Genomic DNA, 24,417 nt, shown 5'->3' with positions numbered 1-24,417 from the left:
GACTCTGATTTCCACCACAAATCAGAGTCAATGTGCCAGTTTTTCGATAAACGTGGTTACCCTGTTTCTGTCGTTCAAGCGGGTTACCACCGCGCCCAACTTATTGATCGACATTCAGCACTACAAACGTCGCATAAGGAAGATTCCGACCGCATTCCATTCACTCTCACGTTTCACCCTCACAACCACTCAGTTCAATCCATCATTCTTAAAAACTTTAAATTACTTCAAAACGATCCAGAGACCAGCACTATCTTTTCGCAGCCTCCGCTCATTTCATTCAAACGCGACAAAAACATAGGCAATTTTTTGGTCAGAAGTTCTTTTCAGACTAAAGACCAACCAGGCACTTTTAAACGCGCTCGTGCACGATGCAAGACGTGTCCTTTCATTCACAACACTGATAAAATATCGGGACCTAAACGATCCATTAAGATCACCGATCACTTTACGTGCACCTCCGCCAATGTAATCTATTGTATAACTTGCACTTATTGCAAAAAGATATACATCGGCGAAACAGGCAGAAGACTAGGTGACCGATTCCGAGAACACCTTCGAGACGTGGAAAGGAATGACAAGGACACATCGAAACCAGTCGCTAGACATTTTAATTTACCTAATCATTCTAAGCAACATATGGCAATCTGCGGTCTTTCCTTACACTTAGGTAGCACGGAAAGCCGTAAAAATCTTGAACAAAAGCTCATCTTTCAAACCGGCAGTCTAAATTCCACAGGGATCAACGAACGCTTTTCATTCCACTAATTTATTCTTGTTTTTCTCGTTGCCATGTTCCCACCAATACCATTCTCTGCCTTTAAAAGCACACACAACCCACAATTCCTCTATTCGCTCCGACGAAGGGCTAACGCTCGAAACGTCAGCTTTTGTAATCGTTACGGTGGCCAATTCACCACTTCAACTTTGTTGATATATCCAAGTTATTTCGTTCAGAGACAAGTTCATTTCGATATATTTTAAAGTAAGTTACCTGTGTAATTTTCGTAACATATACCATATAAAATTAAGCGATGTTTCCCAAAAGTTGCATCGTGTAAGTAACACTTCATTTCACCGACGCTATTCTTGGCAAAAGCTTTATCTTGAGTTTCTTTAAATTCCACGTTTTTTCCCTATTCTATATAATACTATGAGCTAAAGTTAAACAAGGTTTTTAATGTAAAAACCACACTGTACTGTTTAAAATGAAAATCCTTTTTGGTATATAATTTTAAACTTGATATCATGGTTTTAACTATGAATATGAAATCATACCAAAGGCTAGAAAATTATAAAACCTAACTGATTAACTCAATACAACGCCGTTGACGCAAAAACCAATAACCACAGTTCAACTCAATTGGCATGTACGCTCTCCTGTCGTACCGCAGGTCATGTAGAACGAGATGCCACAGGTACAGTGACATGCCAGACGATGAATGCTGACCAATAATTGATCAGCTAAACAACACAGCCTTGTTTAAAAGAAAACAGGAGCCATCACTGTTGTTTGTAAGATCTTCTCAGCAAAAACAAGAAGGAAATTAGACGGAAGCCAACCATCAGGGCTACGAGACAGTACACGTCGAACAGCAAATTGTCCTAAAAATATATACCCAGAAGAAAAGTAGTTATCGAACACTTACTTCAACAAGATAACAAGCTAAAAGGGCAATATTTTTGGCATGCATGGCATGCGGCAGTATTAGTGTCTGCGCAGTAAGAAATATAGGAATACAGAGATTAAGCACCACGTATTTTTTTCCCGCGAACAGCACAGAGGGTCAAGTGACCTGGCATTTCCCGCGTTTGCCGGCCGTCGTTTCTACTAGAGGAGGACATTTTTCCCGTTTGTTGGAAACGCGAAAACATGAGTATTTGCAGCCCATTTTTACCGACTATTTCTACATTTTGATCGCTTGCTTTTATAGCTAAGCTTCGTTCATCATCTTACCTCTATATGAACTGCTTGTAAAGCTAATAGAGTTCAAATTCAAGCAGAAAATACATTACTTCTTTGTATCCATTATTTCTAGTCGCAGTGAATGGCGACCGAGAACATTTGTTCTGCCGTGTCGTCGGGAAGCTTAAAACAGACGAATATCGCGGACGGAACGGCAAACGACAAACGGCTAGCCTACGTTCAGCGTTCGCCGTTTTCGCGGTGCTTAATCTAACTAATATTGCAATAATTTAGCGTGATTTATTTGTTATGGCACTCAGAAGGAGAATCAGACACTAAACTGGCTGCTACTTGTTTCCAGGTGTTCGTAAGGTATGTCTTCATGACATTCTTATCTGTTTCCTATAAATTCTTCCTACCAATAGAGGTCTTTGAAAGTCGTGGTCTACGAGGTCACCCGTTCTTTACTTACTTCTTTAAAGCCCAGGAAAGCAATGGCTTCGTTACCGGTCCTTATACAAAATCCTCCTTCCCCTGAAGGTGATCCGGTACCGTTTACAACTGGCGGTGTAGCGGTGGCATTTGTACCACAACCTAGAAGCAAGACACGCTTTCGTCAAGAATATAAAACGCTTACAGAACACCTTACATTCTTCTCTGGCTCAGTGTTTTCGAAGCCGAAGCTTGCTAGAGATTCCAAAGAAACAATAAACAACACCAAACATACTTATAGGACTATAGTCTTTCCACTGGTTGATGATGAGAGCTTCAAAGCCATACATGAACCAAGAAATGTACTTCAGCCACACAAAATAAACTGGCACCGTTCTGAAACAACAAAAAAAGGAAGTGTGTGAATGGGAGTCCGGAGTTTCATTTTGCAAAGAAAATGCATACTACGAAGTTCACATTGGGTGGCCTTGTGTTGGCGGAATCATATCGGTGCTCACATTACACTTCGTTGTTCGGTTGTCCTTATCAAGAACAGCAAAATTAATATCTTCTCCGTCCTTAGCCATACTCGCGGCGGCTTGGTTGACTACTACTACTCACGAGATCATGAGCTGGTTAGTGTCCTCCAGACCAATTATACGATTTGTTGTCTATCTTACCGAACAAAATTTTTCTCTAATAAGTTTCTTCCAAGTTGACGATGTATTTTCTTTCGCAGGTCACAAAATCACACACGCACACGCACACATACGCACACGCACACACATACACGGACACGCACACACATACACGGACACGCACACTCACACGCACGCACAAAACAAAAAACAAAAAGATCAACAAAATAGATAAAAATATACATATATATATATATATATATGTATATTTAACAATTATTCCACGAGCGCGCGTTGGATATGGGATGATTATAGCCAACTCGGCGCTACGCGCCTCGTTGGCTATCTATCATCTCATATCCAACGCGCGCTCGTGGAATTATTGTTAAATATATGTGTGTGTATAAAAATTTTCTTTTCAAACATTTATTCTATTTATATATATATATATATAAATAGAACAGTACTGTCTGCAGTTAGATATAGCTCTTTGGCATACAAAGCTTTGCTTTCATGTCCAAATTGAGCACTCTAACTAGGATGAGTCATTGCTCTGCAATTGCGCATGTTCGCTAGTGTACTCTAGTTTGAGCACTCTGGCATGACTTAGACGATACCACAAAGGTTGGATCGTTTGGGGTGACCATATTGGTTCTCCTCCATCCTAGCATTAGCACTGCACTGATGAGGCCCAGAAGGCCGAAACAGTACTGTCTGCAGTTAGATATAGCTCTTTGGCAAACAAAGCTTTGCTTTCATGTCCAAATTGAGCACTCTAACTAGGATGAGTCATTGCTCTGCAATTGCGCATGCTCGCTAGTGTACTCTAGTTTGAGCACTCTGGCATGACTTAGACGATACCACAAAGGTTGGATCGTTTGGGGTGACCATATTGGTTCTCCTCCATCCTAGCATTAGCACTGCACTGATGAGGCCCAGAAGGCCGAAACAGTACTGTCTGCAGTTAGTTATATATATATAATTATAACAAACTGGTTCAAGACTTCAGAGGTAGTTCATCATTTTATTACGACAGCTCTATTTCGTATGGTCGAAAATTACTACACTCATCAGGTAATTTCAACGATTGACCGTTAACTTACAATGACTGGCTATATAAGCTGGAATACGGTTGCTAGGAGATATAAAAACAACGCTACTTTTCCATACAAGTCACGTGACTGTTATGTATAATTTCGGAGATTGTTATTTTATTATGAAGTTTTTAAGAAGGTATCTGTTTCTATGGGGGCATGAACTTGCTAGCTCATTTCGCTTGTTTAGACTGCAAAGTTGCTTTTTACATATGATGGTGAATTTTTCAAAAAGACAAATTACATTTCTTAGTAATGTTGTATGGTTTGCATTGTTTGATGCTTTTCCACGTTAGCTTGAAAGGTTTGTTATTGTCCTTCAGTGTCCACGTATATAGATAATTCAGTCTCGTGTCTCCTGTTTTGGTGTCGGAAGGAAGCTGGGTGGTTTCTGTACCGTTATTTAAAGTTTGTCGCGATTCCCACGTATGAATCTGTTGACGTTTCAGTTGTGACTGTTGCTTAGTAGACTATGTTTGATGTCAGGCATTTTCCCTCTAGGGGGCATTGGTCTTTTTTCCGGCAGTTACATTCTTTGTCTAGTGTTTGTGGTGAATTTTGTGACTGGTTGTAATCTGATAGTAGCTTTTTGTTGTGTGATGCGATGATTGTTTTGACGTTAGGCATGCAGGAGTAGCTTATCCTTAGTGTGTGGCGATTGAAGATCTTGTGTAATGGATGGTTTTTCGGGAAGCATCTGTCAATATTTAAGAACTTTCTTCCCAGATTGTTCTTCACGTTGGAGTTCCACGGTGGATTATACCATATCACTTTTCTTTTGCGATTTTTGTTGCGGTTTTGGGCTGGCTGTGGATCATATGTAAGCTTATAGTCGTAGCCACTTTCGTAGAGGGCTTTTTGGTAAGGAGGGCTGGAGTTATCGAAAACTTCTTTGCTTGATGATATGCTGGTTAATCGCTTGTTTGTATTTTCCGGGATGTTCTTTAGCAGCGCAGGTGGGTGGTTACTTTGACTGTGAACGTAAAGGAGTTTGTTGTTCGGCTTCATGGATGGGTCGTAAGATTCATTTGCGAGGGCGAAGGTTACATCTAAAAAATTGATTGCTTTCTTATTAGCTTCGATGGTGATCTTCAGGTCATTAGACTTGAAAATTTTGCTAACTTCTTGTTTTGTTTTTTCAATTTCTTTAGGCGTAGCTCTGCATACTGCTAGCCCATCGTCACGGTAAAGGCCCACTCGATCTTTAAACTTTGCCGCAATCAGGGATAACATATAGGCTCCGATTAGTTCGCATGTCTCGGCCCCACCAAACGAGCCCATAGTCACGTCGAACAGGTCGGTGGTGCTCTTCTTTGCCCATGGTGTGTTCTGGTGGTACAGCAGTGATTTTTTCGTATGATAATATGGCGGTCTTGTGGGATGATGGATGTGAACTGGGATAAAACGATGAACTACCTCTGAAGTCTTGAACCAGTTTGTTATAATTATCAATGCTCCTCTAGGAGTTGAGCGCTCTTTGAAATACATTCAAATCAAGTTCAAGAATATATATATATATATTTAACAATTATTCGCCGAAGGCGAGGTGAATATCGTCGAGCGCTCTTTGAAATACATTCAAATCAAGTTCAAGAATATATATATATATATATTTAACAATTATTCGCCGAAGGCGAGGTGAATATCGTCGAATAATCCCCGAGACGAAGTCGAGGGGATTATTCGACAATATTCACCGAGCCTGAGGCGAATAATTGTTTTAGTATAATTTCAGAGCTGAACAACAGAGAAATTTCTAAAATCATAACACTTTAGTAACATTTGTTAACATTTTATTTTAACATTTTATATAAACCGCGTGGAGCGGTTTATATAGTGTCATATAAGGAACCGCTCGACCAATCAGATTGCTGAAAACTCTTTACTCAGCTCTGAAATTATACTAAATACATATACACATAAATATGAAATATAAAATTTAGTCAGAGAGCTCCTATAAAACCCAGTAACCTTGCAAAAGGAAAGAAGCACCAACATATGTTCATGAATATGGGTTAGTGCGTATTAAATACTGCTACACTTTTAAGGATAGATGCTGCTCCATGGTTCGTTACCATCATACATTTCATCAGGTCTCCCAGACAATTGTCGGCTTCTTACTTTTACTCCCGAGTGGCAAGAGCCTCGTGCATTTTGCACAAGAACACTACACAGTAATCCAACTAAAGTTCGGACCCAAACTTCTCAAGTTCAGCGCGCCAACATTTGGCCGCCGCATCTCACACAACAAACATTTATATGTATTCAAGGTAATATTGAAGTAAAGGGAAACAACTTACGTCGTCTTGAGAAAGAATCCTCCAAAAATCAACAAAGGTAACATAAGTGGAGGACCCAAAGATGTTGCTGCTGTGATGGTTGGTGCTATTGTCGATACGATGTACCCTGAGAAAAAAATATGCAATCGTCAGAAATAGTAATAACGAACACACACTGTTGGCTCTTCGCTTCAATGGCGTGATTGTTGTTTGGTTGGTTGGTTCGATCGATCGATGATTCGTTAATTCCCGTTTCTGGGTTGGTTGGATTCAAGCTTGTTTGGTTGGTGGTTGCTGGCTTCGATCATTCATTCGAATCGTTCGTTCGAAGGTTTCTTGGTTTCTTGGTTTGTGGGCGCAACACTTTAAAGGCTTGACGGTTTTTAGGTTTGTTAGTGAGTTGGTTTTGAACACACACACGGAAAAATTGCTAAAATTTTCCCTTAACAGAATACTACATGTAACTCTGGTTAGTTTGATGCTTTGATGGTTTGGGACCTTTTGGTGCGAATCAATAATTTTATATGTACAAAGATTTCTTTATTAGATGGTTAGTTTTTTAGTTTGCTCGTTTATTCGTTAAGTGACTAAAGATGGTCAGATAGTTGGACGTTTCGTTCTTTGGTGTGTTCCTAGTTCTTTTCATCAATCTTTCGAAGGTCGTTTAGTTAAGTACTTCCAACCACCTCGTTGGCTCATTCGATCGAGGGTTCGTTTGGCCGTCGGTAGGTTCGTTCTCTCGTTTGGATTACTTCGTTCGGATTCGTTCGTTGGGAGCGTTTGTTCAGTCAAAATCGTTTTTATATAAACTTCTGATTGTTCCATTCATCATTTCCTTTAGAAAATTGCTTTCTTTTCCTGATCATTATTTTTATTTATTTATTTATTTATTTATTTTTTTTTACAGTTTAAGAGTGTTGGTTTCATCTAGAAGTAAAGATGAAAGCTTGTTAACATGATTAAAGTACACGCCACTTACCAAATGAGACCGCCACATTTGTTACCAAAACCATAACTGCGTAACAAATTACGAAATTTAAAAATCTATTCCTCAAGCCTGCCAAGAAAGAAGTAGAAAAATAATAGTTTCTTTGAATGAAAAAAAAAAAAAAAAAAAGACTACTCTAATTGCTTAAAACTTCACTAATCATTTCACCAAAGCACCAGCTTCTCACGAGTGCACTCAGAAAACATAATCATTATAAAATAATCAACGAGTGAATCTCATCCCTTTTAAAAATATTTCTTACCAACCATCCAATACGATATACCCGTCAGAAGGAGAGGAGTGACGAAAAAAATGGGCACCTATGAAAATAAGTTAATCACATGTCTAGTATTCCGTCCATTCATTCACGTATCAGTAGATCCTTTGATCTAACATCCTGGAACTTCCCAAGAAATCTATCCGTAAGCCCATGTTATAGAAATCTCGCACTTGATTGAATCACAAGTTGCTTTCGACATGGATTTAGTGACCACATCGTCAGACAAACGATTATACTTCTCTTTTAAAACTTAATATCGTTGCTGCTCATAGTTTTGTTGCCGGCCTTACGTTCCATGGGTTAGTTCCTTCCGGCATAATAACATTCCAGAAGAACGTCTGGTGATCTCAATTAGGAGACTGATGATAACTACAAATTAAATCAACTCCACATGACGGTACCTCAGACAAAGTCTTGGCCAGATAATAAACGTCTGTTCTGTACATTCCATTTTTGTGTTCTCGCATAAAAACAGGTAATTCGACTGGAAACACCTGTTAAGAAAAAAAAAAAAAAAAAAAAAAAAAAAGAAAGAAAGAAAAAGATTACTTCAATACCTGTGCGGCAGTTCAACTATTTTACTTTTCCCCTGAGGTGTAATCGAATTGATTTGCACTCAAAACACACTTGAAATTCGTTGACTACACGTACACGTTTTCTGAAATACGATTAGCCTTTGACACCTGAGAGTGACCCGTATAATTAAATAATTTAATAATAATAATAATTTATTTACTTATATAGCGCCCTTTAACATTATCTAATTTCTCCTTACAGTACCCCCCCTGAATCACACATTAAGGTCACGAGAATAGAGGAAATGATCACCGTCTAAAGAAGCTCTTGATTGTTAAACAAATGCTCCTTGTCAGCACCTTAGGAAATGTCAAGAGATCATAAAGGAGAATATGCATGCTGATGGTATAAAGGGGTTGATTTCTATGATCGTTTCTCACTTTTTTCTTACAACTATGCTCATTGATCAAACTCAAGGGAAGAAAAAAGGAGAGAAACGTCTGCACATTGGCGTTGATATACTTACAAAGATGACTCCTTGAAGACTGGAAAACGAAGCAGAAGTAACAAGAAAGAAATAAACGCCAGCAATGTTCTGGATACCATTTTGGTCATAAGGTATTTGAAGATAAATTAATCCAGCGATCAGTGCAGTGACCTAGGTAAAGTTCACAGAAAGAGGGATTAAGATCGAAATACAGAGATACGTTTATTTCGCAACTTGTTAAGAAGTTAGGAGAACCAATAAGGTTGATTGAAAAATCATGTCGGCCAAATTTTCAAATGTAGCTCTCTGATTGGTTATCGAGCTGGCGTCTCACACTCGAGTACACGCTTGTCTTTAATTATCTATCAGAAGAGACCAGAGACGCACCTCAAAATATAAAAAAGGAAAGAAAAGACAATTTACATATCCAATATATAAAGAAAAAAACCCAGCCATTTAAGACTAAAAAAACTTCTCTGTTTTTAACACGTTTATGGCGAGGAAGAAGGTAATTAGCATTAATAAGTAGTAAAAGAGCTAAGAACTTCAAAATGTACCTAACTGCTGTGAAGGTGTCTGCCCGTCACTCCCCTCCCTTCCCAACCCAACGCTATGTCGAACATTATTCATTCAAACATGCGGCTGGATTTCAGAGGGTGGGTAGGGGGGAGGGGACCGGAGGGGAGAGGGAGGGGAGCGGAGGGGAGAGGGAGGGGGGAAGGAGGTTAGGGGTTTAGATAGAGACTCTTTTCAGGGGTGGTTTTTTAATCAGCATTTAAAGTACTTTGCCACTGACTTTAAGCCGATGTCTGAGTCTCGAATAGTCACATACGTTTGATTGATTGATTGATTGATTGATTGATTGATGGATAAAACTTACAATGGCTTGAAATATTCTTATTCTGAAGATGATGATGTCTCGATTGTTAGTAATCCAAGAGCGCCACAAGACGGCCCAAAGCTGTCGACACCAGGAAGCTTTGTATCTACGAACAAAAAAAATACAAAAGTGTAAACTTTTTGACAATATCATACAAAAAAGGCGACACAAAATACAAGTTATTTGGAAAAAAAAAGAAAGAGAGTTCAAATTTTCTCGCCCTTTCCAAAAAGATCCCTGTAAAAGTAATTAAAATATTGGGCGATTTTTCTATCATTCTTTTTTTTATGGCAGATTAGACGAAAGTGTACACGTGCAAATTTCTCTCGCGGGCGCGTTTAAACGAGGGCAACACGACCTAGTGCATGACACACTAACGACAAAAGCTCAACGTATGATCTCGCGTTCAAGTCAAGAAGTAATATTTCTTACGGTGATCGCTTCTTGAAAAGAACGTCTCCTTTGAAGGAATCCTGAAATAAAATAAAAGTGCTAATGAAGTAACGAAACATCAAACCCGGCCGCGGATGGTCAGGAACGGAAAAGATGAAATTGGATTGCTCATAAAGATCTCAAAAAGTTTGGGCTCAAGTCACTAAATACACTAGGTCCTTACATCTCTTTGTAGAATTAGCGAGGGAAGTTAAATGTTTGCCACTTATGGAAGTTAAAAGATTATTTGCACATCATTAATTATAACATAGTCCAGTTATGCTGCCTTCCCTAACATTACATGTACAATTAACATAAGACTATTCTTCCACACATGTGAAGGAGAGTATTAGAAGCAGCTTTGTTATCAGGGTCTCTCTTCTTTCTGCCCCTACCCTCCCTGCTGGAAATGAGGTGTGAATGTTACGGAGCAAGGATGAGGTGGGGGGAGAGGGTGAGAGAAGAGTTGAGGTGCGCCACCAACATTGTCAAGCAAGTGACGATTGCGCGTTATCAGCTCATGGACAAGATAGCCAACAGTGGGGAGCGCGCGCTATCATCTCATGGAAAAGATAGCCAGCAGCCATAGAGAGTTTAAAATCTAGTCATAATTCTGTCTTTGACACACATCACATTGTATAAACGAGAAATCTAAGCTAGGGTTTTAAGGATCATTTTACCGCCTGCCACAAACCTGTCGATCAATCACACTTTCTTCTTTGGCAATTTCTGCTGCACGTTCACTGTACACATCACAGATTTCCTACAGTGTAAGTAGGAAAGGAAAGTTACATCGATTGCCAACAATAACGTTTGGTCTTTCCTGACTATTTACTGGTACCCATCTACAGGTGTACACTACTGAGTGAAGGGAGGCACTGTGAGACGTTAGTGTCTCTCCAAAGAACACACCTTACACACGCAGTGACCCCTTATTGAGGATTAAAACTCAGACTTCCCAAAGGCGAGTCCATTGAGCTAACAACTATGCCACCTATAAACATAACACGCATCATCTGATTGGTCAATTCAGTTTCCAAGCGAATGCTTTATCAGGTAAGAAAGCCCACCTGTAACTAGCTATGCGAGTCATAAAAGCAATAGAACGCATTTTTTTTTTTTTCGGGCTCTATAACGTGATGAAGCCACTTTTGATGTTGGGAGAACACTCGGAAAGCTTATCAATCACGAACCGAAGTTCTCCCAACACCCCGCGCGGCTTCAACACGTTATAAAGCCCGTAAAAATAAGTTCCATGGCTTAAGTCTGCACTCAAGCCAGGTGGACTTCACGAGGCATCAGAGCTTATGCTGGTCTCCACAATAAGACTGGACGAGAAGTTATACAACACGTAGCTACTACACCTGGATGTGATGCCAGTCCATAGCATGTTACCCCCTGTATTTCATCAAGTCTACCTGACAATTTGCCATAATCCATTTACACTCCTGAGTACAAAGTTTTGGCCAAGAACTCAACACAATGATCAGAGGCCCGTTTCCCGAAAGTCCCGATAACGTAACGGGCCCAAAGCCATATCTTCAAATCAAAATTTATAAATGAGAGAAGCATGTTTTGCCACTGCAACGAGTCCATTTTGTTTCTTTGGCTGACAGTTTTATCATATAATTTTTAAAACTTTTGAGGCCCCCATCTTAAATGAAAACAGAACAATTTTACCAGGACCTTCAAGAAACCAGCCCCTGGCCCTGTTTCCCAGCCAGACCTCTCACCCTGGAGTCCACCAGACTTAATCCATTAATAGCCCATTTCCGAATTACCCTTAGCCTCATTTTCAAAACGAGTCCTGGTGCTCATCCTTTCATATGATAATACGTTTCCATTCACATGCAAATTACACTCATTTTCACAAGAATGGTTGAGCACCAGGCCTCGTTTTGAAAAAGAGGCCAAGGGTAATTCGGAAATGCCACCATCCAATCAGTGAATGCTTTTTCCAATATTAAAAAGTATTCATTTTATATGACCCATCAATTTCTTTTGTTCTTCGAACACTCATTTCTTGTCAACTATACTTTACCTTAACTCTTTCTTTGCACCTTTCTTCATCTCCTGGCACAATGGCCAAAGTGTGGACAAAGTAATCCGCAGGGTTAAAGTTCATAGGACAGGGATACCCAAGGCTGCAAAAGAAACAAGAGAATGTTACATGAAGCTAAATACAATTTATATAAGGCTAACACCGTGCTAAAGTACCAGTTGAATCACCAAGGAGATTTGGAAGGCCTCAGGGAGGTTTATATGTACAAGAGGCATTACTGTGTGGTTTTTTTTTAGTTTACTTTACTGTTTTCCATGCTTTCATTCTCTCCCTTCCCCTCCCACCCCACATTTTGGCAAGCATTCACTCCACAAACTGGTTTGTCAGTGTTGGTTTAAAAAAAGGCCTGGAGGTGAGCAGTAGTTTAGTTGCCATGGTGACTTCCTTACTTTTGTGGATAATTTTATTTGCCATCCTTCTCTGTTGCTACTTTCACAGCACCTACCCTCCCATATAATTGACAAGGTGATGTAATTCTAGGTTAGATACAATTTTGTCCCTTTCCCTGACAGGTTACTGGCAACATCCTCTTACACTTCTGGGTTGAGTTCAAAACACAGTTAACCTAAATAACCCCTGAGTCAGTAGAGTTAGTTTTAACTTAAGTTTTATAGCTCTGCCAAGAGATTTTTCTTTTGTACTTTTTTCCTCTAGAGTTTCAAGTCATATTGAGAGAAGACCCAACAAAGCCTTAGCTCTTACATGCACTCTAGCTTCTACAAAATCAAAGCCAAAGTTAACTTCTAATCCTGGATCTATGTCAACCCCCTTTCGAATAACCAAGCCCTGGATGGAAAAATTTAAGTGATTGCTATGGGATACAACAAAAAGACTGACTGTCTGGGCGATGAATCTTGGAGAGTCTCTTGTGCTAAGTTAACCATAATTATACACCCTTTACATCCCTCTGAACGAAGTCACTGCAATGTCTCACATGGCGATTGCATGATTTCAATTTTTTATCAAAAGAATATCAAGGCTAGCCTTCAGTGAAAATTCAATAAAAATAAAATGACAAATTTATTCACAATTTTTTAAAGTCATAATATAGTGTTTGCAAAATTTCCATACAATTTAAAAGATGATAAAAATTATTATGCAAATAGCATAGGATATCAGAGGCATACATTTACACACCCAGTAAAGTAAGGTATAGCATCAGCTGTAGAGCCCATGTAAGCTATTCTTCCTTCAGCCATCAGCAAAATGCTGAAAAGAAAGAAGTAAAACCACAATGAACTGGAGCAGAAGTCTTCAGGATACCTCTGATGAGAATGGTGGTAAATATCACAAATTCTCTGCATATTTTAAAAGGATTTACAGTCTTGTTTTTAATGCTACCACTTTGAAGATTGAAAGTTACTGAGACAAAAAAGAAGTTTCAAATGAACTTCAAAACAATTTCAAATCCCAAGTCTCTCCACAATTCTTTTTCCACCTCCTCTACACATCAAATGTTGTAATTAAAGGTGATACAAGAAAATTGCAAATGCCACATTATCAGGCTGTCAAACACTAAAAGAAGAGTATTGGAGTCCGTTGAAGTTAAAAATGATTAAAATATGTCTCCACGCCCAAAGACAATGCACAAATGATCCAAAATGCCTTAAATGGTTTGTCTAAGACTGACGTTAATCAACAGATTAAGTGCCTTACTCTATGTGAGATTGAGATCAGTGTCAATATCTGAACAACTGCACGCCCACCTCTCCCCTGTAACTCAACACTAATCCTGCCTTGTTATCAGTTAACAGTTCACTGGGGGTGGGGTAGGGGTGCAGTTTCTCAGATACTGATTCGGGCATTGATCTTGAGATTGTAACCCCTAGCTAGCAGTCTCACAATCAGCACATTCGGATCCATTCTTATAGGGAAAAATATATAAAGTCACAAAAACCTGGATTATCAAATGTAATCATTTTGTTCGTGGAGTAGTTAAGCTATAGCCTACCCTAGGAAACAATCAAAATTTTACCTGTCAAACATAGCATACACTTCAGAAGATGGCTGATGTATAGTGCACATGATAGTTCGACCACTGGCTGCAAGGCGCTGAAGTGATGCTATTAAACTCTGAGCCATGAATGCATCCAGGCCAGATGTTGGTTCATCAGCAAAAAGCAGTGGAGGGTTTGTCAACACCTTGAAACAAGATTATATAATTATATATATATATACATATATAAATAAATAAAGCTTGTATACAATGTGCACTCTAATGTGCATGTAATAACAATTAAAAGCTTGGCCCTGTCTCTAAAGAATGATGAAACTAGACTTGGATTATTTTAGCTATATCAACAAAGTTGAAATGGTAAATTGGCCACCATAACGATTACAAAAGCTGACGTTTCAAGCGTTAGCCCTTCGTCGGAACAAATAGAGTTCCTCTATTCGCTCCGACAAAGGGCTTTTGTAATCGAAGGGCTTTTGTAATCGTTACGGTGGCCAATTTACCATTTCAACTTTGTTGATATATCTAAATTATTTCGTTACCGCCACCGATGCAGCCCCAAACAGTCTCTTTAGAAATTATCAGCCTTTATTCATTTGGATTATTTTACTCAACTGACTGATGCATTTGGTGGTGGTCCATATTAGAGGGGCCCCTAACATTTTATCTTGTTTCCCTAACAGCTTAATGACACCCATTTGCACTCTTAGGTAGAGAGTCACTTTGTTCTGTGTCGTGCCCACATTGAAAACACTGAATATAGGTAATTGCACAAACCCAATCTCTCTATCTGTTGTTTAAAGCATGCATGCTATAAACAAACCAATCAGCTGGAAGTGATATCATGAACTAAGACTAATTTACATTCTCCCATTATTTCTGAGTCAATCTTTTGCAGACAGAGGGAATTTAGATTAGGATAAGTTCTTCAAAAAAAAAAGAAACAAAATTTATTAAGACAATTCAGTCATTAAATAAAGCCAGGGACTGTACGATCAAAATTTAATGTCACAAGATGCACTAATGAACATGCACAGTACATACCTCTGATGCAAATGCTAAGCGTTTCTTCTCTCCCCCAGAAATTCCACGCAATCTTCCTGGAATACCTATGACTGTGTCTGCACACTTTCTCAAACCAAGCTAGTTGATAGAACAAAGGAGATCTACATATCAGAACAATGCTATGGTGCTGTAATTTTTTAATTTAACATTTCAATAGAAACCCAACATAATGCATTATAACATAACCAAAGTAAAGCACACCCTCTGACTGGTTAATTCAGTGTCCACCATTTGCCCATGGGTGCATGCTGCGGACACGAGCAAATGCAAAGACTACAGTAGCTTTCATGCACTTGTTTTTTTTTCTGTTCACATAAGATTTGTTAAATAAAAGAGAATTAACCCTTTTGCTACAATGCGTCAATGTTATCTAATAAAACAAATGGTAACCACCACTGTGTACACTGTTGAATTATGGATGTACTTGGGAGGTTTGCTAGCTGGCAATCAAGAAGCTAGAGTCATGCAGTCTCAGCTATCACCTCACATGACTCTTACACTTCTTTCATGCTTAGCAACCTCCCACCTGCATCCATAACTCAATAGTGCATACCACATGTGGAGTTAACCATTTGTTAAATTGAAAATATGTAACAATTTTAATACAGTTACGTACCTCAAGCATGACTTCCTCTACGCGCTCCTCTCGCTTTGCCTTGGGTGTGTGTTTATCCATACGAAGAAGAGCCTAATTTCAAAGAGCAATTGAGTTCATTGAATTGATTTTAATTAAACTTTGACTACAAAATTTACCCTTTAAACCTTAATATCAGTGTGCATATTCTTTATACTTTCTCCATACATTTCCTGAGGTCCTGTCAAGAAGAATTTCTTCAATCAATCAAGAGCTTCTATGGTTGGTGATCATTTCTTTATTCTCACAACCTTATGTGCCAATTAAATTCAACACTTCAACATTTATACCGTCCCCACCCTTGGAAACCCATAGGAATTTGACCCCCTTCCATGCCTGGGGGGGAGTGGGAAATTTGAAGCCTGCCCAGCTGGGGGTGGGACTTTGAGCTGAAAGTGTCACTCTATAATCACACTAATGGGTAACTAATTTACTGGAGGTGGAAAAACATCTCTTATTGTATAAAAAAATTTTATAATTTAGGTAGTCCTTAGCTAAAATATTTACATCAAATTTAATTTTTTTTTTTAATTCTATATTCACAAACACAACGTGTAACATGTATATTAATGACTCATACAGGTATGATTCAGCTTAGCATAATATGTCATAATAAATCACAAGTAAAAATAGCAAATTAAACCATGTGACATTACATCATAAATATATAGAAAACCTTATATAATTTACAGTATAAATTATAACTGTGACATAACAAATTGATGGCATGTGACGTATTTACGAAAAGCCTAATAAACAGAGTAGAAATAGTTGAAGGAGAACGTAGAAATTGACTATTTTCAGCTTTAAATAATTATTACTTCCTTTGGGTGAATGTTCATTTTAATTAGTAGTCACTGCAAACAGATTTGAATTTAACCCTTCCTTCAAAGAGTGACCAAAATTATAATAACATTTCTCAATATCAGAACATGTTCTGAAACAAATATTAAGGAGGATAAGAAGAAAGGAAAGTTTCAACTAGATGATGTTCATGTGGTTTGATTTAACCCCCAAAATTCTCTAATCTACTGGCAGATGTGAAGAATTTATATTTAGGAAATTTATATTTATTTCATGGAAATGAAAGAGTTCAAAAGCACCTGAAAGAGATCTAGTCTCAATATGGCTACAACTGATGGAATGACTCCCAAAAGGAGACTTCTTTGTATTATATGGAATGCTTAACAATTGCCACAGAAGAAAGAGTTTTAAGTGTAAGGCTGTGGTGCTCTAAGAAAAATGGAAGGGAGCCCGGTGCTCTGAAACTGTGGAATCCAGGTTGCCCAGCACATGCTTTTTGTCAAAAAGCTAAGATTACCGAGTCGCGTACCCTAAAGAAAAAGTAAGGCACCAGGGGTCACCGGATGCTGCTTGACCACAGCCCTGAAGGGTCCGGCTTCATTAATTAGTTTGTACCCGCATGTGCACGATCAGTGGTCAATCTTGTGGGCTGTATTTCAAGAGGCATAATAAATATCTTATTAACCTCTTCTTTTTTTCGGTCTCTACTATGTGCCAAAAAAAACCTTCTTTTTCCCTGCACAAGTTTAACGTCTGCACACAGATCCACAACTTGCAGTGCTGACCTCAAACTTGGTTTACTTAAGTACAAGGGATTCAGTTAGAGGACTCATATCACCAAAACAAGACTTAAGTCTACTGTGTAATCAGTTCATTAAGGAAAGAAATTAATACCTGGAATATCAAATGTTCTCTAACTGTGAGTGATCCAATAAACAAGTCTTCCTGTTGGATATAGGCTGACAAAGCATTGATGTCGAGACCAATAGGGTGCCCATTTACTTCCACTGTTCCCATCACCTGCACCTGGCCAATGTTACGATGTGCTAACACATTCATTAAGGTGGATTTACCAGCTCCACTTCAAGAGGAAAAAAAGTGTCTTGCCAGTTAACAGTCTGATCATTTATATTTATTTATTTTTTTTTTTTTGGCATGAATGATACACAATGCAAGAGTCAAATGAATAAATAGGAGAAAAGCAAGCAATGACATTAATTAGCAGCTTGAGATATCTTTACTTGACTCTTCTCCTGACTCATTGCCCAACACAACTCCTACAGAACTAAGGGTGATTTTCTACTGGCTGAGTGGAACGAAATAAGTGGAAAATGTTTTTCTCACACACCGCTGGGGCCTGGGGATGGGTTAAGGTCATGTGATGTGTAAGGCAGTCAGTTGTTTTTCGTTGACCGCCATTGCTTGACCTTCCCACCCACCCACCCAAGAGTTTTTTCAGTTGTTCATTACACTTCTAAACGATTTTAGATTTTGTCTCGATTCTTAACTAGTTCATGTTTTGAAACTCCATGTATACTTGTAAAATTTGATAGCTGTTATTGTGTGAATAAAGGTCAGGCTTGCGGTGGTTGGCTTGACATGGCTCCCAGGGGTGTGTGAGAAAAGAAACCAAACAACTTCCCTGCAGATCATACACATAATTTGATTGAACTATTACCTTTAATTCATATATGAATGAGAGGGTCCTGATTGCATGGTCAAAAACCTATCTTTTGTTGCACTGGCTAACCCATAGAAAATTGAAGTTTATTTCATAGAAGGAAAATTCCACAAATTCTCTATAGGTTTACCAGCAGGATAACTCTCTCAAAAAGTTTGTAAATCAACTGCCTCCAGCTTCTGCTTTGCAAACTTTTCTTGTGTTCTCACAACACCCATGTTGGTTATTACTCTGTTAAACTGATAGAGGCAGTGCTCGAAATTAAAAAAAATCCAGGTTGTCCCTATTTCAAAAGCCGGGCCACCAAAGCTGTGAATTTGGTTGCCCTGATGAATCCTTGGTTGCCCGGTAGAAAATCACAGGGCGGTCAAGCTTGAACTAATCCCATAGTTCTTAGTGTGCGGCAATGGTTTTCGCGGAAGGCTGGGTTTAAGTTGTGGCATATTCAAAATGGCTTCTTTGATCTTGATCGCCTCCAGACAAGAAACTTTGAGTTTGTCTCTTACATTTTCGTACCTGGCAATGTTATATAAAATTTACAGATATCCAAAACAAAGAAAAACGCTTAGCTGCAGCAAATTATTATTATTAAACTTCACACTACCCGACATTGACAAAACAAAACCATCACATAGCTAGGTCAGGTGCTGTTTATGGTTAATTTATTTTCTATATTTGGCTGGATTATCCGTTGTTTTTTTCCCGGACAGTTACCAGCCTCTTAATTTTACTAAAAATTGGTTGCCCAGTAAACTTTTTGGTCGTCTTGGACGACCGGACGACAGCTAATTTGGAGCACTGTAGAAGGTGCGATACCATCTATTTCATTACTTACTCAAGCTTACTGGTTAAAGATAACAAAATGTAACAGTCGTTTGCTACCTTGATCCCATGACAGCCAACAATGTCCCAGCCTCAATTTTGCCATTCACTATTAAAAGACAAACACAATAATACTTATCAAAGCTCCGTGATGAAATGAAACATTACCATGCGATGAAAAATAGCTACATTAAGTGGAACCCAAATCTAGGGGGGGGGGGGGGAAGCTAGACACACTACAAGTTTCTCTTCCATCTTCTCATTATGATGAAATTGTATGAAGCAGATTCACCTTTATTTAAGGGAATGTAGACAAAAAAGTGAACACTTTCAGTTTGTCTCACAAAACCTTACTATGCTAACAATTTGATTTAAGATGTTTGCATTTCACTTTTGATATATAAACAGTCACTCAACAAAGTTGAATTTTTAACATTTAACTGTCTTCTGGAAATTGGAGGTTTATTTGTCTAACAAAAAGGGCCAGATTTGAGATTCTCTGTGGTTATCCACGGTCTTTGTTTTCTTCATAATTTTTTTTACAAATCTTCTTCTATTTTAAAAGTTTATTTAGGGTTATGAACCCATTGGTTAGTGGCTTCTCACTGACGTCATTGTCATTGATGATTACATTATCAGTGGACTATTTTTGTCATTTTCAGCCTCATAATAGCATCATGTGGTTTTGCGGCAGCGACTGTAAACCACAGTTGACACTGTTGTCAAAATCGTAGTGAAATGTGGTCAAATACCAAAATTCAGAAATAACATATATTTCCTGTAGTGTTTACAAGTTTTGACAGTTTTATATCTGAGTGTTCAATTTGATCATGCAAATTTTAGTCAATGTTATTTTCAGATTATTGCTTCAATCTTGAGATCATCGTTTTTAACACAGTGATCTTTGTGTCATTGATTTCTTCCCGAATACCCATAGAGAGGCTCCGATTCCGAATTAAACTTTTTACTACACATGATTAACATCATAGTTTGAAAGCACAATCTATGATCTATACTGTTTAGAAATGAATTCTTCTAGTTTGTCAAACACTGCCCAGAGAAATGAAAAAAACTTCTCACATACATGATCGTTGATTTTGAAATAAAATGGACTTATTAGTAAATGGGGTGATCAACTATAATAGTTAGGGGGACCACAATACTTGGCAACAAAATTATCTCATAATTTGCTAGCAGCTCATACTTCACGTGGCTCGATCATCTGAGGTAGCTTGCATGAGTGGCTTAATTAAGTTAAGTCAACTGAAGAGTAGAGAGTGACCTCTAGGTCCTCTGATATGAAAAGTTCAAAAGAGTTGCAAAAACATTTGAAGATTTGAAGTTTTAATGCACCCAATTAATCACACTGCTTGGCAATTGAAGTAAAACCATACTTTTGCATGAAGTTTTCCTTGATTTCCTTTTCCTCTTGCCGCTTAGTATTACGTAACTTTCGTGACCACAAATTTGCAACAAATAAGTTGGTGGTTAGTTTCCAAGTTAAGAGCATGCACCCACAAAACAACAACTATTCCACAGCACGCTAACCAATCCACGAATTCCTCGAAAGAGAACGAAAGAACCTTGTGGAGAGCAACAGTGGTCAGTTTTCAGACTCATGTGGAAGAAAGGATACGTGCGACTATGCATAAAATTAGGATCAAAACCTAATGCGGGAACAAAAAATTTAACATCTGATTGCTTGCACCAATTATTACAAAGACTTTTTGTAGCGCTCTTACCTTCAAATAAGATCTGTTTGATCTTGGGCTCATCTTCTTTCTCTCCACAACACACTCGCCGACAGATAGAAGCTCTGGGTTGGGGAACAAAAACGTTGATATTCTTCCATGATAGATCGACCTTCTCTCTGAGGTCTCCAACGCTTGTTACGTTTGCGATCACATCCGTCCCCGGGCCTTCATACTTTGTGTTAAAAGCCAAACTATTACCACTAGTAGACAATCCTGGCATTGCAGAGATTGTATCGAGGCTTTCTTGGGTTTCTTCATGGTTTATAAGCGTTGGGCTGCCTGTTTCCTCCATTCTCTTAGCGGCGTCCTTCGCGTCAACGTTGTTGATGTGGTCCGCTACACATGGCAAAACCAAATTTTGCTTCATCATGTCACGCAATGAACTAAAAATACACTGCGACTTTCAAGTTAAATATTAACTCAACGTTGCTCAGTGCTATTTCATGTTTACAGCCTACAGGTGTAAATGCCGTTTCATAACCTTTGACGTTAGAAACGACAAAACTAGTCAAACTTCGTAGAAAGGGGCTCAATTACGTAATAGCGTAAGTAATACTTGACGATTTTTAAAATTGTGCTCAACGCAGACATCCTAAGATGCAAACGAAACTATCCAACAAAGGCTAGAAAATCAACACGAACAAAATCTTTTGAGTCCGAGTAATAAAAAGAAGTACTAAATCCCATTCGCACTTGAAAAGCAATATCGAGGGTACTACTTTAAGTGGCTTAATAAGGAATTGTGATCTTTTTCCCGGTTTATATCCACTATGACTAACTTAAAGCTTATTTCTATACAGGGTTAATAATCCTACCTGATTCATTTTTTTCTGGAGCAGCATTCACGTCCACAACTGTCCACATTTCCACATTGTTCGTAGCAACCTCGGTCATGTTTTGGTTTATTGTTACGAAAGTGAACGAATTTCGATCACAAAGCTTCTATCAACCTGTACGTCTTACAAGAACTAGTAGGCATGCGCCAACAGGTCGATGCGTCGATGTGGCTTCCAAGACCTGTAGTTTTTCAAGAGCTTTTCTCCTAAAACCTGGCTATAAAGACTGCTTCGCAGCTACAAATTGGACTGCGTAGTTAAGTATCTCTTGACACGCATTCCAAGCAATTTGTTGCCCTTTTTCGTTTTCCGGAGTCAGTGACTGTATCGGTAAACAATTATGACAATGATATGCTTTGTGTAGTCTGTCTTCATTTGAATCCAACAAACCTCTGAATGATTAAAACACAAACTCTTTGCCAAGGCAAACAAAAAGATACATAGATAGACAGATAAAAACGTTCTTGCCGCTACTCACACGATCAGCGTTGTGCGGGAGGTCGAGGGTTCGAGCCCCGGCCGGATCGATACTCATGGTCTTAAAATAAGTGAGGAGAATTTGCTACCTTTCTATAATGAAGAAATGGATAGATATTCTAGTCTTCTCAGACAAGGACGAATAAACCGTAGGTTCCAGTCTCCTGGCAGGGCTAGGGGTAGGAGAAGTTAATTTCCTACGCACGAGATTACTGTGTGGTGGATGTCCTCCCCTGCGTGGGATGGGTGGGTGTTGGCCACCTATGTCTGTATGTATGTATGTACGTACGTACGTACGTACGTACGTATGTATGTATGTATGTATGTATGTATGTATATATGTATGTATGTTATCACGATTAGAACAAATCCCAAACCACCCATCACTGCTCCAGACTTAAATCTCCAAAACGCTGATAAAAGAGGTGTTTCGAAAACAGTTTCAAAAGTGTAATGTTTTGAAAACGCATCGTTTACTGCTCATTGGATCTTTTAAAAAGGTTGACGAATTACTAGCCAAATCCAAATACCTACGGGGAGGTGGGGGGGGGGGCTACTTGGGTTAGATTATAGCTGGGTATGTGCCATTAGCCTCCCAGAACCCCTACCTATTAGTGTATATTCTGTGACCACTTATAGCCCTCATCTTATAAGTCACTTTTAGGCAAATGTAATGACTTTCCAGTATCCGCGAATATTCCTATTTTTAAATCACAACTTACAAGAATGATGAGGATATGGTCTCACTAATTAACTGAATATGTATAGATATAGCTCTTTGGCATTCTAAAGCTTTGCTTTCAGCGTCCAAATCGAGCACTCTACTAGGATGAGTCATGTCGTGCAATTGAACGAAGCTCACTAGTTTCTAGTTTGAGCACTCTGGCACCACAAATGTGGAATCATTTGGGGTGGCTTTATAGTTTCACCCCCATCCTAGAATTAGCAGTTAGTTACATATATAAACGTATTTTAGTAAACTTTTTGGATTTTTTATTGAGTATATGCCTTCCTTCGCTCGAAGTTGTCCGTCCTCGTGTGCCACATTACTTCTTCTATTATTTATCGAGGTTTGGACTGCGAATCCTCTTGGATCCTTCTGGCGCGGCGTCACTGTTGGCTCGAAGCCTGTTAACTTGTTATATTTAACAACTATTCACCGAATGGTTAGTGGTGGATATTTACCGAGCCGCTTCGTGGCTCGGAAATATCCACCGCTAACCACCGACACTGAGGTGAATAGTTGTTTTAGTATATACTAAAACAGTGAGATAATATACACCACCAAAAATTGATTTTAATTCATACGATTCCAACATTTCAACATTTTCCCGCGCGTAACGGTCCAACGCGGCTCGGATCGCGGTAAGGGATTTTTTGTTGTAAAAACTGCCGTTTTGTTATTTCGCTGACAGATAAAATTTCTGAAGACATTTTGTTTAGCTCTGGTGGCGACATTTGTTCAAATGGTGTTGCAAACTCTTTCTGTATTTGAAACCATTCTGTAAAAAATACCATTCAACTTTGATTTTCAAGTAAACAAGTGAGGTTACGCAAGAGTAATTTGCATTTGTAAACAAAACCTTTTTCACTGGTTTTTATCGATAAACTTCCGGTTACCATTACCTTTAAACACAGCCAAACCAAATTTAGACGCTTTCTCTGTGTTTTCGTTGTTACTTGAGTGATTTATTCGCTTGTCACGGATGCAAACCGGCACGCCACTTTTTCTCGAGTTGCTCGGAGGTAAATAGCAAAGGATATTCGGAGTTTGACTAGCCAATTAGAGCGCGCCTTCAACGCTATCCACTGTTTTAGTATATACTAAATATAAATATATATATATGTTTATAACTCTCAAAAAAGAAAAAACTTTGAGTTTAAATTTGCAAGACGTGTTTCGACATTCTCACGTCATCTTCAGTTGCAAATGAGCATTTAACGGTTGAACATTTGAATTTATATTAAGGTACGTTACAAATTACGTGTCAGGGCTTACTTTACATTTGAATGTTAAAAACGCGAAAAATGTAAATAACGCGCGCTTGACTAGATCAAAAATTAAATAAATAAAATGATAATAATAATAATAATAATAATGATAATAATAATAATAATGATAAAATAAAAGACCAAGGAACAACATAATTAAAAGAATTGTCTCTTTCCTTTTAATTATGTTGTTCCTTAGTCTTTTATTTTATTATTATTATTATTTTATTTATTTATTTATTTTTTGATCCAGTCAAGCGCGCGCTATTTACATTTTTCGCGTTTTTAACATTCAAATGTAACGTAAGCCATGACACGTAATTTGTAACGCACCATAATACCTTAATGTTTATATTTTCTGTTTTCATTTCCTTTAGAATTCTCTTTTTAAGATGACAATTTTG

The 24,417-nt window shown here is 38.4% G+C and overlaps 1 protein-coding gene across 1 annotated transcript; it reads right to left on the bottom strand.

Annotated features, from left to right (window-relative positions):
• Window positions 1-1,359: 1,359 nt before the first annotated feature.
• LOC111334772 (protein white) lies at window positions 1,360-21,809 on the bottom strand. Its single transcript, XM_022940582.2, has 20 exons — window positions 21,524-21,809; window positions 20,697-21,044; window positions 19,015-19,063; window positions 17,346-17,532; window positions 15,630-15,701; window positions 14,993-15,091; window positions 13,970-14,136; window positions 13,132-13,203; window positions 11,974-12,076; window positions 10,627-10,695; window positions 9,933-9,973; window positions 9,501-9,606; window positions 8,660-8,791; window positions 8,019-8,111; window positions 7,600-7,657; window positions 7,329-7,406; window positions 6,371-6,476; window positions 2,634-2,734; window positions 2,379-2,500; window positions 1,360-1,605 (listed from the first exon to the last, which is right to left on the bottom strand). Exons 1-20 carry the CDS (start codon window positions 21,600-21,602, stop codon window positions 1,504-1,506), a joined length of 2,184 nt encoding a protein of 727 aa, XP_022796317.1. The 5' UTR covers window positions 21,603-21,809; the 3' UTR covers window positions 1,360-1,503.
• Window positions 21,810-24,417: the final 2,608 nt, after the last annotated feature.

Source organism: Stylophora pistillata, chromosome 12 (genome assembly GCF_964205215.1).
Source record: "Stylophora pistillata chromosome 12, jaStyPist1.2, whole genome shotgun sequence".
Classification (NCBI taxonomy): Eukaryota; Metazoa; Cnidaria; class Anthozoa; order Scleractinia; family Pocilloporidae; genus Stylophora; species Stylophora pistillata.
This window is presented reverse-complemented; position numbering and strand designations above follow the sequence as displayed.

Coding starts and splice junctions, on each gene's coding strand:
- LOC111334772 (XM_022940582.2), bottom strand. CDS start 21,602: ATGACCGAGGTTGCTACGAACAATGTGGAAATGTGGACAGTTGTGGAC. Junction 12,077..13,131: donor GCTATACCTTACTTTACTGG/GTGTGTAAATGT, acceptor TTTCTTTTGCAG/CCTTGGGTATCCCTGTCCTA. Junction 7,407..7,599: donor TATATCGTATTGGATGGTTG/GTAAGAAATATT, acceptor CTTTCTTGGCAG/GCTTGAGGAATAGATTTTTA.